The 18,387-nt window shown below is 47.9% G+C and overlaps 1 protein-coding gene across 3 annotated transcripts in view; it reads right to left on the bottom strand.

The window, feature by feature from the left end:
- Window positions 1-18,387, bottom strand: part of CDCA2 (cell division cycle associated 2) — a 484,453-nt gene that overhangs the window by 245,222 nt on the left and 220,844 nt on the right. For all 3 annotated transcript variants that reach the window (XM_078666604.1, XM_078666606.1, XM_078666605.1), the window contains exon 7: window positions 8,876-8,954. In XM_078666604.1, the coding sequence (XP_078522730.1) occupies window positions 8,876-8,954 (79 nt within the window). The remainder of the gene's footprint in view (window positions 1-8,875; window positions 8,955-18,387) is intronic.

The following is an 18,387-nucleotide window of genomic DNA, read 5'->3' as shown; positions in this document are numbered from 1 at the left end:
GTGTCTGGGGAGGGCGTTCCAGGTCTTTGCCGCGTTTACCGAGAAGCGACGGCCTCCCGAGCGGGCCTTCCTAATTCTGGGGACTATGACCAGGTTTTCAAGGTCCGATCTCAAGGCCCGTGAGGGTCTGTACGGGCGTATCAAGCTACTTAGGGCCTGGGGTCCTTTGCCTTGAAGAGCCTTGTGGACAATGCATGATGATTTAAAGGAGATGCGCTCGCGCACTGGGAGCCAGTGCAAGGTTTTCAACAACGGTTTTGCTGATGCTCTTCTTGGGGCACCCAGGAGCATCCTGGCAGCAGCGTTTTGTACTCGTTGTAGGGTGTTGATAGTGGCTTCCGGGGCTGCCAGGAGCAGAGCATTACTAAAATCCAATCTGGACAGGATCAATCCCTGAATTAGTAATTTTCTAGATTGGAAGGGTAGCAGTGGGAGAACTTTCCGCACAGTTCGGATCAGGCCGAAACATGTGCCTGCCACTTTCTGGGCATGTGCCCTGAAGGTTAGTTCCGGCTCGAACCATACCCCCAGGCTCTTGATTTTGTCTTTTGGTGAGGGCACCTCTCCCATGCAGGGGGGCCACGATGTATTGGGTAGAGAGGAGAGTTGGTGACCCAGAATTAAAATCTCGGTTTTTGCTCCGTTTAATTTGAGCTTGGAATTAGACATCCAGAAGAAAATTTCCGAGAGGCAGGCCGAGAGGTTGTCTGAGCATCCCGAATTTTGCGTCAGCGAGACGACTAGTTGGGTGTCATCTGCGTAGGTGACGCATTTAATCCCGAACGGGGCTACTACCTCCTCCAGTGGGGCCATATAGACATTGAATAAGGTAGGGCTCAGGGATGAGCCCTGGGGGACTCCACACTGGAGGGGAGTAGATTTGGACATGATGCCATTTTCCCAGATCTTAAATGCTCGTTCATCCAGAAAGGATTCCAACCATTTCAGGGCCATTCCCGTGATCCCGAGTCTCGCAAGACGGTGGACTAGTATTTTATGGTCCACCGTATCAAATGCGGCGCTTAGATCCAGGAGGATCAGGACCCCGGATCCCCCTGAATCCAAGATGCATCTTGCTAACTCAGTTACCACTATGAGGGCTGTATCAGTGCCCTGGCCTGGGCGGAAGCCTGTTTGCGAGCCACTCAACAGACCATTATTTTCTAAAAACCCAGAGAGCTGTTTATTTACAATTCTTTCAGCAATTTTTCCCAGACCCGGCAGCAGCGAGATAGGGCGATAGTTGGCCAAGTCGGCCATATCTAGGCCTGGTTTTTTCAAAAGAGTTTTAATTCTTGCTTGCTTCCAACTAGGTGGAACCACCCCTTTAATGAATGAAGCATTTAGTAAATCTGTTGCAAGGGGGGTGATGATATCAGCCACTTGCTTGAGGATATACATGGGTGTAGGGTCAGATGGAGACCCGCTCTTCACTACGGAGAGCGTATTGCGGAAGTCATCCATAGTGATGGTTCTAAGACTGTCCAGCCGGGGAGAATGAATCGGGGCAGGAGGGACTTCATCGCCAGCAGCTGGGACAGCCTGTGGGAGGGAGTCAAGTATTCGTTGGACTTTGGTGTCGAAATACTCTGCAAGCAAGTCACATCTGGCTTCTGTACATTCCTGGTTGGTGATTGGAGTGGGGGATTTAAGCAGTTGCTTTACAATTTTAAAGGTCTCCTTAGAGGAATTGGCGGATGTGTTAATTTTTTCCTCAAAAAAGGTTGCCTGGGTTTTCTGCCGTGCGGCTTTATACAGTCTTAAAGCCGCCTGATAGGAGAGCTTACTGTTGGCTGCCCAGTCCTTCCTCCAGGTGCGTTCCAGCTTTTTACAGTTTTTCTTGAGATCCCTCAATTCAGTGGTGTACCATGGAGATTTGAAGGTGCTACTTTTCTTAGTGATCTTTTTCAGGGGCAGTACAACATTAAGGGAATTGGTAAGCCAGTTCTGAAAATTTAGGTCTGCTAACAGAGGGTCCGATTCTGCCATAGGGGCTGTTTGTTCTAGGGCCTGGGACCATTCTTCCACTGATAGTTTTGCCCATGCTCTCTGTAGAGTTCGCGGGCGGGGAGCGTTTTTTCCTTCTTGTGGAATTCTCCAGGAGAAGGGGACCATAAAGTGGTCCGACCATGGAAGTGGTAGTGGGGGTTTAACCGTAATGAGGCTATTATTAGAAAAAATAGGGTCCAGCAAATGTCCCTTAGTGTGTGTGCTCTCTGTGTTTAGGAGTGTTATACCCAGTGCCTTAAGGTCCGTACTGAGGTCAGAGGCCGCCTTGTCAGTGGGATCATCAAAGTGAAGGTTCAGGTCTCCCAGGACTAAAAAATTGGGCGACTGTGCTGCTGTCCCCAATATAGTTTCTAGTAGGGATCCTGTAAACTGTTTTAGATGACCTGGTGGGCGATAAATAAAGAGTCCTACCACTGACTTGGTGGAGGAAGTTTGAATATGGAATTGGACACTTTCAGAATCTAAGACACCACCATCCTCGATTCTACAGGAATAGGTGTCTTTGTAGATTATTGCCAGGCCCCCGCCTTTCCCTTGTGCCCTATGCTGACATTGAATGAAAAAACCATTTGGCAGGGCGGTGTTGATATCATAATCTGAGTTCGAGTGCAGCCATGTCTCAGTGAGGAAGAGTAAGTCCAGTTTGTTGTCTTCGATTAGTAAGCTAATCTCAACTGCGTGTTTAGGTAGGGACCTGCAGTTTAATAGCGCCATCCTAATATCTCTACAAGGTTCCCTATCATTAGTTATGTCAGGACAGTATTTACAACGAGAGAAATGATCATCGAGGTAGTCCAACTGGGAACAGCTCACTCCTTTATTGTCCTGTAGAAGCATGAGTTCCTCCCTAGCATAACTTACCGGGTATCAGTTGTCCGCCGGCATAGTGGGTGGCCCTAGGTCCGGTCGGGCCCAGACGGGCTTGCCTCTGGCGCGCCTCCGGCGCGCCATCGGCGCGCCCGCTGCGCCCGCCCGCTGCGCGGACGGGAAATGGCTTTCATTTTGTAGGGCTCGGGCCGAAAATCGCCCAAGCGCTAGAGCGCCAACCCTGCCTTTACCCCCAAGATATGAAAAAGGAAGGGGTCCCAGTGTATCACGGGGATTTATTTGAGTAAGTAAAACACAATTACTAGAAGAACAATTGTTTAAATCCGCACGGTTTTATTCACAGTGGGATGTAGTATAATGTACAACTAATATAATGCAATAAACTGTATTGAACGTCATACAGTGCCCCACGAGGGAAAGGGAACGTGATGGTGAGGAAATCGTGAAGTGAGGTGATCATGTGACAGTAAAATCAGTTGTCATGTGACAGTAAAATCAGTTGTTTAGGCATTTACTCATGCCACCAATAGGGTAGCAACAACTTGCATATCACATAGTAAATAATTCACATAAGGGCATACGACACCAAGTACAGCATATATACAATTGTTGGTGTGAGGTCGCCACAACAGAAAACAAACAGTCGACGTTTCGACCCTCTTGTAACTGCAGGATAGTTTTAACCTTGCTGTAGGGTCTTCATCAGGACCATAGTGGGGAAGTGGGGGCAAAGGACCAAAAGTCCGCGTGCAGTGTAATCTTGAGCGGGGACTCGGATAATTAAAAACAACAAGTTGAAGCGTAATACCGCATCGATATCCGGCGGTATGTAAATTATGCGTGGTCAGGCACCCAGTCGCAGTTGTCAGACTTCAAGGAAAATTAACGGATGAGTCGAATTTGTGGCGGCAAGTGGATTGTCCGCGATCGGTTTCAAGAGTCGATTATTCTGAGACTTCCTGATAACAGATGAGTTTGATCGAGTTTGACGGCTCTGTGCGCGAGTTGCAGACCTCACACCAACAATTGTATATATGCTGTACTTGGTGTCGTATGCCCTTATGTGAATTATTTACTATGTGATATGCAAGTTGTTGCTACCCTATTGGTGGCATGAGTAAATGCCTAAACAACTGATTTTACTGTCACATGACAACTGATTTTACTGTCACATGATCACCTCACTTCACGATTTCCTCACCATCACGTTCCCTTTCCCTCGTGGGGCACTGTATGACGTTCAATACAGTTTATTGCATTATATTAGTTGTACATTATACTACATCCCACTGTGAATAAAACCGTGCGGATTTAAACAATTGTTCTTCTAGTAATTGTGTTTTACTTACTCAAATAAATCCCCGTGATACACTGGGACCCCTTCCTTTTTCATATCTAGCTTAACCCAGGTCCCAGTGACTACAAATGGGTAAACCCCCCTGCGCATAATTTACCCCCAAGATGGCGGCCCAATTCGTCGCCCCCGGGGAAGGCTCTAAGTGAGTGTCAAGAGCCCCAAACTCGGCCCTCGGTGCTCGGATTTCGTTGTGTTTCAAGCCCCCAACTGTTGGCAGGTGGGTGAATGCAAATAACAAATTATCACAGTTTTGTCAAATTTTTAAAAGATTAAAACGAAGAGCTGTGCAAATACAAATGCAATTTTAAAACTACTTTGGAGCGCTAACTCCCGGCTTCCGCCTCAGGAGCGTCCTATTTCAGCAGGTATCAGGAGGCAAGTGAAAATAGCTCGTTTTTGTAGGGCTCGGGCCGAAAATCGCCCGAGCGCTAGAGCGCCAACCCTGCCTTTACCCCCAAGATGGCGGCCCAATTCGTCGCCCCCGGGGAAGGCTCTAAGTGAGTGTCAAGAGCCCCAAACTCAGCCCTCGGTGCTCGGATTTCGTTGTGTTTCAAGCCCCCAACTGTTGGCAGGTGGGTGAATGCAAATAACAAATTATCACAGTTTTGTCAAATTTTTAAAAGATTAAAACGAAGAGCTGTGCAAATACAAATGCAATTTTAAAACTACTTTGGAGCGCTAACTCCCGGCTTCCGCCTCAGGAGCGTCCTATTTCAGCAATCTTTCATTCGCTGAATCGTCAAGCTGCCTCCTGCTCCAACATCCCTGTTATGCCTTAGCATAAATAGAAGGTTCCACACAGAGTGCAGCAGAGGAAACATTTATTCTTTTACCTAGAGGCCAAGTGTGAGAAAGTGAAATCTTTCTTGCATGGTATGCCCCCACTTTTTGCTGAATTGCTGATGTGCTTTGACTGAGTGTGCCCTGGGCTCCTGCCAATCAGATGCCCACTGTGTTCCTTCCCTAAAACTGTATTGAAGCTGAAAACCAATTGGCATCCCTGGCCACATGTCAGCCCCTGGTGAATGGTACCCTAGGTACCCAGGGCACCGTGACCAGGGAAGACCCCCTAGGGCTGCAGCAGTTATTGTGCCACCCTTAGGGGCCCAGCACCCTGACACACACTCATTGCCTTTGCAGGCTGAGTGTCCTGGCGCAGACCTAAACAAAGAGTCGACATGGCATACATCCCTGTGTGCTATGCCCACAAACCCACTGCCCTTGCACACATCAGTCACTCCTCTAGCTGGGTGCCCTATGCCAGTGGTGTGGGCACAGGTGCATGAACCCTGTGCCCCTACAGTACCCGGGGCCATTCCTGGGCACTAAGTGCAGTGATGCCATTAAGGGTATATGGTGGTGGGAGGTTGTCATTACGAACTCCACAGCACCACAATGGCTACACTGAAGACGGACAAGTTTGATATCAAACTTCTCAGCACATCAAACCCACACTGATGGCAGTGTGGGATTTAATGTAAAATGCACTACAGAGGGCATCTTAGAGATGCCCCCTGAAACCTAACCTACAATCCATGTCTTGTCTGAGAGGCTGCCACACAGCAGACATGTTGCTGGACCCCTGGGTGGAGAGCCCCCCACTCTCCTGGGCCTACAACAATGCACATCCTGGGCGAGGTGCTAGGTCTCCTCCCCAGGATGGGCAGAGGGACGCTTCAAAGGCATACCTCCTTTCTGAGCTTCTCCAGACCACTTGCTGTACTCAGCAACTGCCCCCACCGGTTCTGACCCCCACTCTGGCGGGAGATTCTATGTGGAAAGGGGGTGTGCCAGCCTGTGCCAACTCCACCCCTAAGGTGGAAGAGGCGAGGTGAAGGACAACTCTGGGCTCCGGCCATATTGAGGATGGGGAGCCCTGCCCAATCAGAGATAGGCTCCTGTCCCCTCCCAAAGGAAAGGAGCAGGATAGGGGGTGTACTCACCCCAGGACAGGGACCTATTGGTCCCTGCCCTTCCCCTACCTGTAACGCCCCTAAATTTAGTATTTAGGTGCACCCTGAACCTTCCTTCCCCAGATCCCGATTTCGAAACAAGAAAGAAGACCAAGAAGAAGAAGACCTGCCGTGCAGCTGCTAACAAGAGGACAACACCAACTGACTTGGCCCCAGCCCTACAGGCCTGTTGATCTTTGAACCTGCTCCTGCTAAATACCGGCGTCTCCTGCGGAAAGCAACCTCAAGAACCCCCCCCCCCCCCCGGGCGATTCTGACCTGGAATCCAGTGCCCACGGACCCTCCTTGACGACCCAGACAACACCTGCAGCCTCAGAACCAGGGACCCCCCAACCGCGACCAGCAGAGGGTAAGAATTCCCGACGCCAAACGACACCCCTGCACCCGGCGCCTCCAGGCCCCTTGTGCCCAACTCCGAGTGCCTAACTATTCTCCAAGATCCCAACTTACTCCTCGAAGTGTTGGTCGCTCCAGAAGATCCTCCGTCCCCGAGCCTGCAGCCATGGTTCACTTTCCAAGATCTCCATTGCATAACATTCAGTGCCCAACGGCTCAAAAGCACTCTGCACCCAGCCGCCCGAGTGCCCCTAGCAGTGCAACCTTTTTCCGAATCCACTTCCCCATTTGCCCTGAGCAAGGACCAGGAGCCCAGCTCCCATAGCCGCGTGGCCTGCTGGCCTGCTTGCCAGCAGCCACCAACCGAAGGCCCCCTGCCTCTCATTGGATAACATTGAGCCTAACTACCTCTGCACCCGGCTGCCCCTGTGCCGCTGAGGGTGTACCAACTGTAACTACCTGACCCTGGGAGACCCCTGAGTCTATGCCCAGAACCTTAACTCTGCCAGTCGAGTACCGACCAAAAACCGATAACTCACTTTTCTTCCATAGGCTAGCATTGACTGGTTTCACTTGGAAATTCTTTTAAGTGTGGAGTTTTGGAACTTTAAAATATTCATCTAAAATCAGCCGAACAACAAATTCCGATTTACTCACCTGTTATCAGGGGTGACCTCAGTGCTGCATCTTGTAGCCCAGTACTGACCCTGAAAAAGTAATTTTAACCGTACTTACCAATAACTTGAATTTCCTCCCATAGGATATTATGGTCTGCTTTTGCTGAAAAAGTTTTTGTGTCGATTTTTGAAACTTACAAATATTCTTTAAAAATCGTGCCAACGATAAAAACTTAATTACTTGCCTGTTTTAGATAGATGTCCCAGTGCTGAACCTAGGAGCCCAGCACTGGATTACAAAAGTAACGCAAGCATACTTCACCTGCAAATTGAATTTCCTTCCATAGGATAACATTGGTAATTTCACCTAAAAAAGTTTCCGTCAACTTTTTAAATACAATAATATTCATTAAAAATCACTACTGTAACCAAAACGCTTTTACTTAACTGTTTACAACTCATGTCCGGGACTGAATCTAGGATCCAGTCCTGTGGTTAGAAAAGTAATTTACAAAGTAACTAATTGCGTTTAACAAAAAATTCCCAATGAGCTAAATTGTGCATTGTGTTTGAAATTGTGTTGCCTATTGCCGCAAACTGTAACTATTGTATTCAAAGAGTCTATTGCCTATTTGAAAAGTATTTAACTAAAGTAATCCATTCTGAGAAAGTATATTTTGATACCTTGTTGGTTCCAAAATGAAACTATCTTTTGATACAAAACAATTGGCCTAGAGTTCAGTTGTTGAGTGTGTGAGACCGTTTGCTGACTGAGTGTATACAACAAATGCTTCACACTGTCCTCTGATACTGCCTTAATGCTCGACCAAGCTACCACTTTAGAGAGTAAGTTTATATCTAACTTTAGCCTCTGTCAAACCTCTGGGGTCTGTGGTCTCTGTACACACTGTACCGTACTTTGGTCCAGTATATACAGAGTCACTTTCGTGCACCATGATCCTGAACCATGTCACCCAAGCATCACAAGACTTTATAAATTTCTTCTATTCCGGAAAGCTCTTACGAATTGGATTTTCATATCTTATATTTTTTCATAAGGCATTCCTCTACGCTCATCAGTTCTTCAGCCCAGTATACCCCTTAGGTTTAACCGATTGCATTTAACAAATGGTTAATTCAGTTTGTGCTGGGAACTCAAATTTATTTGGCAGCCTTGATCCTAGGTACCACAACCAGAGTCAATGAGGAAAACAATAGAAAACAGGCACTTAACCCACGGAGAGTAATATAATATAAAATATAATACTAAGACTTCCTAGACATCTATCACAAGCAGATCCTGCACTCCCAAAATCAAATAATCTAAATGCTCAAAGAAGATTATAATTGTTAAAGACCTGTCTTCGCCAACTCTGGCAGTCAGGACTGCATAATGCTCCAAGATGAAATCAGAATGCAATAGTTGTTGCTGCTGCTTCTCGTGTAACTTACCATTTGTACTGCCATAGAATCCCTGCCAACTTCACATAACCAATACATTTGGCAAAGGCACAGTTCTTCATGGTTTCATAAAAAAAATACTCAAGAGTGGTCATAAAAAAAAAACTGCTGTTTCCAACTAGCAATGTTATTAATGAATGCTTCACATGGCAATATCATTAAGATAGGGGCCTTCTTTCGCATTGTTCCTTCAACTATAGATACATCATTTGGGTGATGGAAAAATCCTGTCACAGGAACATTAATTCCACATTGTGTTCCAGCTTCACAATCAACACATTAGAATTTCTCACCTTCAGTCTTTGCTGTCAAAATGGCAGTGGAATGTTTCACATTATTAGGAACCCAAAGGGGTGAGGCAGCAAACAAATCCTAAGGATAGCAAACAATGACAGGAGAAGCAATAAGTCTTAAAAGTACAAATCTAGAGGTCAGTTTGAAACACAGCATACATTATACAGATAGTATAGATAAAGGGTAACCATGTAATATAGTCCTGTAATCCCATTATGATGTTCGGCTAACATACCCACAAAGCAGAGTGTAACTTTGCCAGAGCCCCAACATAGCAATATCAGTCCATATTTGATATTAAGTATTTTTGGTACATATTTATTTTGGTGTTGTTAATCAAGGAAAATATTATATTTTGTTCCTACAGGGAACGGTTTGAGTGAAATAGTGGTCTATGTAGTCTGACAGTCTGTAGTGAAAAAAGAGCAATGTATCATGTTAATTCTGAGTTTTAGATTAACACATTTTGTTTTTTAAAAAAAAGGGTTCCTGGAATGCAAAATTCAGATTTTACAGCTATTTCCTGTAACGCACAGCTCACAGTTAGAATTATCATGCTTTATTTACCTTTCACGCAGAAGATGCTGATTCCAGAAAGTGCAATTTTAAAGGTTAAAAGAACAGTTTTGGGTTCCCATCATCTAAAAGTGCTATTAACTGCTTAATTAGATGGAGGGTAGAAAAAGGCTGGACCTACCACTAAGTAGCCAGGCAAATCTGAGTGGACTATTTCCACTGGAGAAAAACCAAAACTAATTTGCATATGGGCAGTTCCTTTATGAGGCGGCATAGTAGTAAAAAGACTAATGTACTGGAATACTGCCCACGTAATTACAAGTGATTGAGATTAGTTCAAGCATTCCACTCTCCAGTCTTTTTTTTGCTTTATTCCCACTAAATGGAATCTGTATTTGGGAAAGTTCAGGCAATAACTATGAACATACTTACCTGTGAGTGGACATGTTTTAAAACCACTGCTTCTTGTAAAATAAAAGCTGTCAAACGTACATAAGATAGAAAATTGTATAGGACACATGAACTGCAATTGAGGTACATAGTGAAAGTCTATAGATTTGAGGGGAATATTACAGTGCTTAATTAGGCTCAAGTTGTAGATGTAGACCAAATACTAAATGAAAACTCATGATTCGTATCTCCCAAAGGCTCCTAAATGTATACTGAGTACACAAAAAGCAGTCTATCATTATATGACAGCCCACAATGAATATGCTACTTACCAGTATGCATCTGTTCTTGGCATGTAGGGCTGCTAACATTCATATCTTAGCATTAGATCGCCGCCTAGTGTTGGGTCCGGATGATCGCACATTGTTGTCCTGGAAGAGTCTTCGAAGTATCCTGAGATAGGTGGCTCCTCCCCTGGACTACAGTGCGCATGGGCATCGGCTCCATCCCCAGATTGTTTTTCGCCATTGTGGCAGAAGATGGAGTGAAAAGTGTAAAGGATGTCCATGCTAATAAGTGAATACAATAGTATATCTGCAGCTGCGACAGGCACCGGGGAGGAGGGTGGGCGATATGAATGTTAGCAGCCCTACATGCCAAGAACAGATGCATACTGGTAAGTAGCATATTCAGTTCGAGGCATGTGGGCTGCTAAATTCATATCTTAGCATAGAATACATAGCAGTCCCTCCATCAGCGGCGGTTGCCCGTGCCAGCTGCAGAAACCTGAAAAAGTGTCTTGAGAACAGCCTGTCCTACAGCAGCTTGCTGCTTGGAATGTACGTCAACACAGTAGTGTTTTGTAAAGGTATGTGGTGTAACCCACGTGGCTGCTCTGCAAATATCCTCTAAAGGAATGTTCCCCAGGAAAGCCATGGATGCCCCCAGTTTGCGTGTGGAGTGCGCCCTTGGGGGTATCGTTAAAGTGCGCTTGGCCTTTTGATAACATATTTGGATGCACTTAACAATCCACCTGGCTATTCCTGCTTTGGAAATAGGGTTGCCTTTGTGTTGTGGTGCGAAGGCAACAAAAAGTTGTTTTGTCTTTCTAAAGGGTTGTGTCCTGTCTATGTAGTACATCAACGCCCTCCGTACGTCTAACGTATGGAGCATTCTTTCCGCCACCGTTTGTGGGTTTTGGAAGAATGCCGGTAAGTCAATAGTTTGGTTGAGATGAAACTGTGACACCACCTTCGGAAGGAATTTGGGGTTAGTACGTAGCACTACCCTATTTGGATGAATCTGAATGAATGGCTCTTGGATTGTGAGCGCTTGCAGCTCACTAACACGCCGTAGCGACGTGATAGCGATTAGGAAAGCTACTTTCCACGTTAGGAACTGGAGTTCACACGAGTGCAGTGGCTCAAAAGGTGGTCCCATTAGTCTGGTGAGGACCACATTGAGGTTCCACACCGGAGCTGGTGGTGTTCTTGGGGGAATGACTCGTTTCAGACCTTCAAGGAAAGCTTTAATGGCAGGCACTCTGAAGACAGAGAGATGCTGCCTGTTCTGAAGATAAGCCGCTATGGCGGATAGATGTATCCGAATGGAAGTGTACGCTAGATTGCACTTGTAAAGATGCAACAGATAGCAAATGATGTTAGGGATAGATGCATCTAGCGGGTTGATGTCATTGGCTGTACAGTAAATGACAAAACGCTTCCATTTCGCAGCATAGCATGCTCTGGTAGTAGGCTTTCTAGCCTCCTTGATGATGTCCATGCATTCCGGAGGTAGGTTAAGGTATCCAAACTCTAGGACTTCAGGAGCCAGATTGCCAGGTTGAGCTGTTGCGGATCTGGATGCTGAATTTCTCCATGGTTCTGCGTCAAAAGACTGGGCGTGAGGCGCAGTCTTTGATGCGGCACCACTGAGAGTTCGAGGAACGTGGTGTACCATGCTTGGCGCGCCCACGTTGGAGCAACTAGGATGAGAGTCATCGCGTGCTGCCTTAGCTTTCTTGCCACCAGCGGTATCAGAGGGGCTGGCGGAAAAGCGTACGCAAATTTGCCTGACCAGTTCATCCATATCGCATTCCCCTGCGACTGTGGGTGAGGGAACCTGGCAGCAAAGTGTTGGCATTTTGCGTTTTCTTTTGTTGCAAACAGGTCTATCTCCGGATGACCCCACTGCTGGAAGTACGGGTGGAGTACAGATGGGTGTAACTCCCACTCGTGCATTTGATGGCTGTATCTGCTGAGCAGATCCGCCATCTGATTGTCCTTGCCCGGGAGGTGTTCCGCCATGAGGAAAATGTTCCTCTGAATGGCCCACTTCCACATGCCCTGAGCCAGATGAGACAGCTGTGGCGAGTGGGTGCCCCCCTGTTTTTGAATGTAGTACATCGCGGTCATGTTGTCCGTCCGGACTAACACTACCTTGTTGCACAGATGTACAATGAAGGACTTGAGCGCCATGAAGATTGCCATCAGTTCCAGATAGTTGATGTGCATCTTCTGTTGCTGCGTCGTCCATAGTCCCTGCACTGTGTAAGTGAGCAGATGAGCTCCCCATCCCTGGAGAGATGCGTCCGTTGTCAGGATAATTTGTGGCACTGGCTCCTGGAACAGTCGGCCCTTGCAAAGGTTGTGTGGAGTCCACCAATGCAGAGAGTTGTATGCCCGACTGGTAACCAACACTAGGTCTGTCAATTGTCCCTGAGCCTGTGTCCACTGATTTGCTAAGCATTCCTGGAGCGGACGCATATGCAACCGTGCGTGAGGGACTATGAAGATGCAGGAGGCCATCATGCAAATCAACTGCATGAACACTCTCGCTGGAAGTGAGTGTTGTGGTCTGAACTTTTGGATTAGAGACTGCATGCTGTCTATCCTGACTTGGTTCGGCTGAGCCATGGCCGTCAGGGTATTGATCGTCGCACCTAGAAACTGCCGGACATGTGCCGGCTGAAGATGCGACTTTGGGTAGTTCAACGAGAAGCCCAGATCGTGAAGGAGGTGAATGGTAGTTGACATGTCCGCGGCACACTGTTGTTCCGACTTGGCCTGAACGAGCCAGTCGTCTAGGTAGGGGTAGACATGAATGTTCTGCCTCCTGAGGTGCGCTGCTACTGTCGCCAGACACTTGGTAAACACTCTTGGGGCTGTGGTCACTCCGAAGGGTAGGACTTTGAACTGATAATGCTTGCCTTGGATAGTGAATCTGAGGTATTTCCTGTGGGACGGGTGTAGTGGAATGTGGAAATAAGCATCCTTGAGATCTAAGGTTGCTAAGAAGTCCCCTTGGTTTAACAAGGGAAGAATTTGTTGCAGTGTAAGCATATGGAAGTGTTCTGATAGTATGTACAGGTTGAGGGGACGTAGATCTAGAATGGGTCTGAGAGATCCGTCCTTCTTTGGAATAAGGAAGTACAGGGAATATACCCCTGTGCCTTCCTCTCCCACCGGCACGAGCTTGATTGCGCCTTTTTGCAGCATCACCACTACTTCCTGCTGCAATAAGTGCAAGTGCTCTGCGGACATAGGCCTTTGCCTTGGCGGGATGTTGGGTGGAGTGGATTTCAACTCTAGGCAATAACCATATTGGACTAGTTGTCGCACCCACCTGTCTGTGGTGATGTTTCTCCAGACGGGCAGGAATTGCTGCAGTCTCCCCCCGACAGGTGTTAAGTGGTCGGGGGGCAGCGACAGAGAGTCACTGTTTGCTTGGGGTAGAGGAGCGGGAGCTGTTTCCTCTGCCGCGACCTCTGTTGCTGTTATTTCTGTAACCTCCCTTGTTCTGTTTTGTGAACGAGGATTGTGCTCCACCTCTTGAGAACTGAGATTGTTGACCCATTTGTCCTCTGGTGACTCCACGTGCACCTGAGCGACGAAAATTGCTGCCACGAAACTGTTGTGACTGTAGGGCCCCCATGGACTTAGCAGTTTCTGTGTCTTTTTTTATTTTTTCTAGGGTGGTGTCAACATCTGGACCAAACAGACTATCAGGATTGACTGGCTGATTAAGAATGGTTGTCTGAATATCTGGTTTAAACCCCGAGATGCGGAGCCACGCCTGTCGTCTCAGCATAACGCTAGTGTTGATAGCTCTAGCAGCTGTGTCTGCGGCGTCAAGTGCACACTTGATGGCTGCGTTTGAGATTAGCTTTCCTTCCTCAATAAGCAGTTTGGTGCCTTCTTGGAACTTTGGAGGCAGGTGTTGTATAACCTGTTCTAGGGTGTCGTAATGCGCCCTATCGTAACGTGCTAAGAGTGCTTGTGTATTGGCAATGCGCCAAAAGTTTGCGGCCTGTGCAGCTACTCTTTTGCCCCCTGCCTCTAGCACTTTGGACTCCTTATCCGGGGGAGGAGCTTCACCCGTCGTCTGGGAGTTGGCACGTTTCCTGGCATTGGCGACCACAAGAGAGTCCAGTGGCAACTGTCCCCGAATGTATGCGGGGTCTGCAGGTGCAGGTCTGTACTTCTTTTCAATACGTGGATTGACCACACGTGCTCTGGTAGGCTCCTTAAATATGTCCCCAGCATGCTTGAGGACTCCTTTAAGCATAGGCAGCGTCTTTACTGTCCTTTCAGAGACTGAAAATGTGTCGAAAAGGAAGTCTTCCTCTATGGGGTCAGCATGCATGTCCACATCATGATTGGCTGCCGCCCTCTCAATTAGTGCATGAAAACCTGCTGAATCCTCAGTTGGGGATGCACGTGCATTAAAAAGCTGCGGGTCCTGCCCCACACTTTGGGTGCCCTGGTCACCAGTGTCATCATATGAATCCGGTTGCGCATCTGGTTCATTGATAGGGAAATTGTATTGCTCGTCCTCATCATACCCCTCACCCGCAGAGTGTTCTGGTGAGGGAGTAGGGCTCCGTCTCGGAGGAGGCTGGATTGGTTCCATGAGGCCTGAGGCGTCAAGGGGCACCCTTTTCTTTTTCAGTGGGATGACATATGAGTCCACTGACTCAGAAGTGATTTTTCTCTTATAGAGGGTCAATTTGCCTGTGTCAGCGTCGATGAAATGCTCTGAATCATCCTCTGATTCGAGTACCCGACGTGGAAGTGGGCCAGCCGTTGAAGAAACCGTCTTCTTTGGTGCCGATTTGGTGGAAAAGGCTTTCGGCGCCTCCTTCGGCGGCAAAATAAAGAGAAGTTTGCCAGAAGGCTTTGCCGGATTGTCCTTTTGCGCCTGCGGCGATGATATCGGAGCCGACGGAGCAGAGGCCTTCTCCCTGATTCTCTGTAGTGATTCGGCGATGAGGGACGTCTCACTCACAGTGGGTTTTGGCGCCGACGAGGATGTCTTGACCTTTCCCTCGGATCCGACGTCTTTGTGGACCTTGTGCGCATTCGACGCGGATCCCGCTGTCACCGACCCCGAGTCCTGGGACCGGTGCGCAGACGTGCCAGTCTTCGATCCGTGCGCCTGCGTAGCCTCCGTGGAGCCGGCTTTGGCGTGCTTGGACGGCGGCGCCGCTGTTGACCAGTGCCGACCATCTTTCTTAGAGGACCCCTCCACTGGCGTCGATTTTGATTGTGCAGCAGCGGAATCGACGGATTTCTTCGACTTCTGCGGACCGGAGGTCGACGGAGTCGATGGAGTAGCGGGTACAGTCGTTTTCGCCGGCACGGCAGCCATCTTAGGGACACTCGAGTCCTTAAGTTTCGGTTTCGTTTTCGGGTCGGCCATCTTAGATGTAGTCGATCCCGATGCTTTCGGTTTCGGTTTCGATACAGTCTGCTCAGCAAGTAAGTCTGTGGCCGGGCCAGAAGGCGGGGCTGTGGCTTGCGGCACTGGGTCTTGGGTAAGGCCTACAGGCGATCCCGTGACCCGGTCGGTATCCTCGTAACCTTCGGGGCAGAGCTCGTCCCCTGAGCTATCCGCCGCGGCCCCATAAATCTCTTCGTCGTCTCCTACCTCGTCGACGTATTCAAGGCCTTGACCCACGACTCCGTCGTCGTCTACCGGATCCGCCTCGACCTCCGTCTCGGGTGGGGAGATTTGAAGATGATGACCCTGGTCCTCTTCTTCCTGGTCGCCGAAGATGTTTTCCGGATCCGGGGCCGCTTGTCTAGCTTCCATGCGCACCGCGCGCCGAAGCTTGAGAGTCTTCTTAGACCGGAACTGTGCACAGGCTTTGCACTTGCCGTCGTCGTGGTCAGGCGAAAGACATTTGTTACAGACGGGGTGTAGATCGATGTGTGGGTACTTGGACCCACAGAGCGGGCAGTACTTAAACGGGCTCCGCTCCATGTTCAGAAAAGTTTTGCAGTCGTGTCGCGATGAGAAAGGCCTCAAAGTCCGAAGAGCGAAAGAAAACTCCGCTTATTCCGGCTCCAAGAGACGGAAGACTCGAGACCGTGCGCAGACAATACCGACGCAAAAAAAGCGAGGCCTTTTGGCCGCTAAAAGTTAGTTTTTCTCGGTTTCGACAGAAAGACGTCGAGACCACATCCGAACCCAATGGCGGAAAAAAACAATCCGGGGATGGAGCCGATGCCCATGCGCACTGTAGTCCAGGGGAGGAGCCACCTATCTCAGGATACTTCGAAGACTCTTCCAGGACAACAATGTGCGATCATCCGGACCCAACACTAGGCGGCGATCTAATGCTAAGATATGAATTTAGCAGCCCACATGCCTCGAACTGTACATTTCCAATTTTAAAACACTTACAATGAGGTGCATGGATTATAAAACATTAAATGTACACTTCATGTAAGCCAACTCGTGGGGGAAATGACACGGTGGTAGATAAAGGTTGCTATTGCTGCTGTGTTGTGTCCTGATTTGTTGTGCTGATTTTCTATGTTGTGTCAGCTTCTTTTGCTATGAAGTCACAGTATGTTTTGTATTATGTTTCTTGTTGGCACTGTTTGGTCATTATGTTGTGTTGCAGCTATGATATTTTCTTAAGTGGAGTACTTTATTTTTTATGTTAGTATTTAGAGTCATTATTTTGTGGTAGTGTTATAGTATGCTTGGAAATGAGGTTTTGCAATGAAATGTGTTGTGTTTGTGTTGTGGCAATGAGGTCTTGTACTTTTTTTCCATGTGTTGCGTTATTGTGGTAAGTTGGTGTGTTACGGTTATCTTGTATGGCCTAGTAGTATTCTTGCGATATTTATACACTGTATTGTGGTGTTGTGTCAGTCTTGATGGAGGCAGTCTCTTAAGAGCAAAATTATTGACTGCAATGTGACCATGAAATAATGTACAGGAGACAGAAAACTACTAAATAATGACATTCAGTGAAAAAACCTCAGTTAAAATTGAGTTATGGTCCTAACTCAAATGCAGAAAACAACAGAAAATTGTCAGTTATGGTTACGGGTGCACATAACACCTCATCAGTCACGATGCACCACATGTTTTTCTCTTGACAGCGTACTTCTGCGCTGTTGGTCAACTTCTGTTTTGAGCATAGCGGACAACGAAAGTTATAGCACTTTACAGCACGAAGTTATTAAGGACTAGGACATTTTGCCCTCTATAGGGACTTTAGACTCTATAATGTATTGACTGCTGCACACGTGGCTGGTTATATGTTCAGAAAGAATATGGCTCATTACATCGCGATGTATTACATTGCGTGCGTTTACAACGTGGTTGTTAGAACGACCGCGTTCATACGCGATGCATTTACATCGCAAGTTATTACAACGACTTGCACTGGGGGGGCGCTGGACTTAGGAATAGTATTAATTACTATTCCTACTCCAGTTTGCGCAATAGTAGTGAAGGTGTTGGAATTCATTTCCAATACCTCAGCGCCCCCTAGTGCAAGTCGTGGTAATGACTTACGATGTAAATGCATCGCGTACTAACAAAGTCAATATAACGACCACGTCGTAATAGTAGCGCAATGTAATGACGGCGTTGTAAACGCTGTTTCCCTTCAGAACAGGTACACAAAGCCACAGCTATAGTTGTAGCTTTTGCCATGGTGGATAGAGTCCTCAGGCTCTTGGTAAGACGCACAAGTTACTTACCTTCGGTAACGATATATCTGTAAGAAACAGTAGTTAGTATTAGATTCCTTACCTTAGAATATCCCAAGGCGTCAGACTGGATCCGGAAATGTTTGCGTAGCAGTACCCTTGCTAGTCGTTAGGCGTCGTCTGCGGCTCCGCGTCCGTCGTCGTTGGCGCCGGGATGACGTCGCCGGAGTACTTAGACGCCGCCCTCGCGCTCTGACGTCAGTTCTTCTTCTTTCCGCGCCAGCAAACGCCGATTCGGAAAAAGATGTACCCTAGTCAATTTTTTACTAACTTTTTCGATCCTTTTTGATCATCTTTCGAAGTCTCTCGACTCAGACGGTGCCGGTAGGGACAGGGCCGGACTGAGAACCAAAACCGGCCCTGGCAAAATGCTCGGCCGGCCCCCTGGGGGTGCGACCGAGCTTTTTGGCAGGGCCGGTTTTCGGCCGATTTTGTTACAGAGCCGATTTTGCAGCTATGCTGCAAAATCGGCCCTGTAACAAAAACGACCCCCAGGGCCCAAAACCGGCCCCCACCCTTGCGGCGCACCGGGGGATTGCCCGGTGCCCGGAATGGCCAGTCCGGGCCTGGGTAGGGATGCCCGGCTTCAAACC

The sequence above is a fragment of the Lissotriton helveticus genome, chromosome 11 (assembly GCF_964261635.1).
Source record: "Lissotriton helveticus chromosome 11, aLisHel1.1, whole genome shotgun sequence".
Classification (NCBI taxonomy): Eukaryota; Metazoa; Chordata; class Amphibia; order Caudata; family Salamandridae; genus Lissotriton; species Lissotriton helveticus.
Note: the sequence above shows the minus strand (reverse complement) of the source record. Positions and strands in the feature narration are given on the sequence as shown.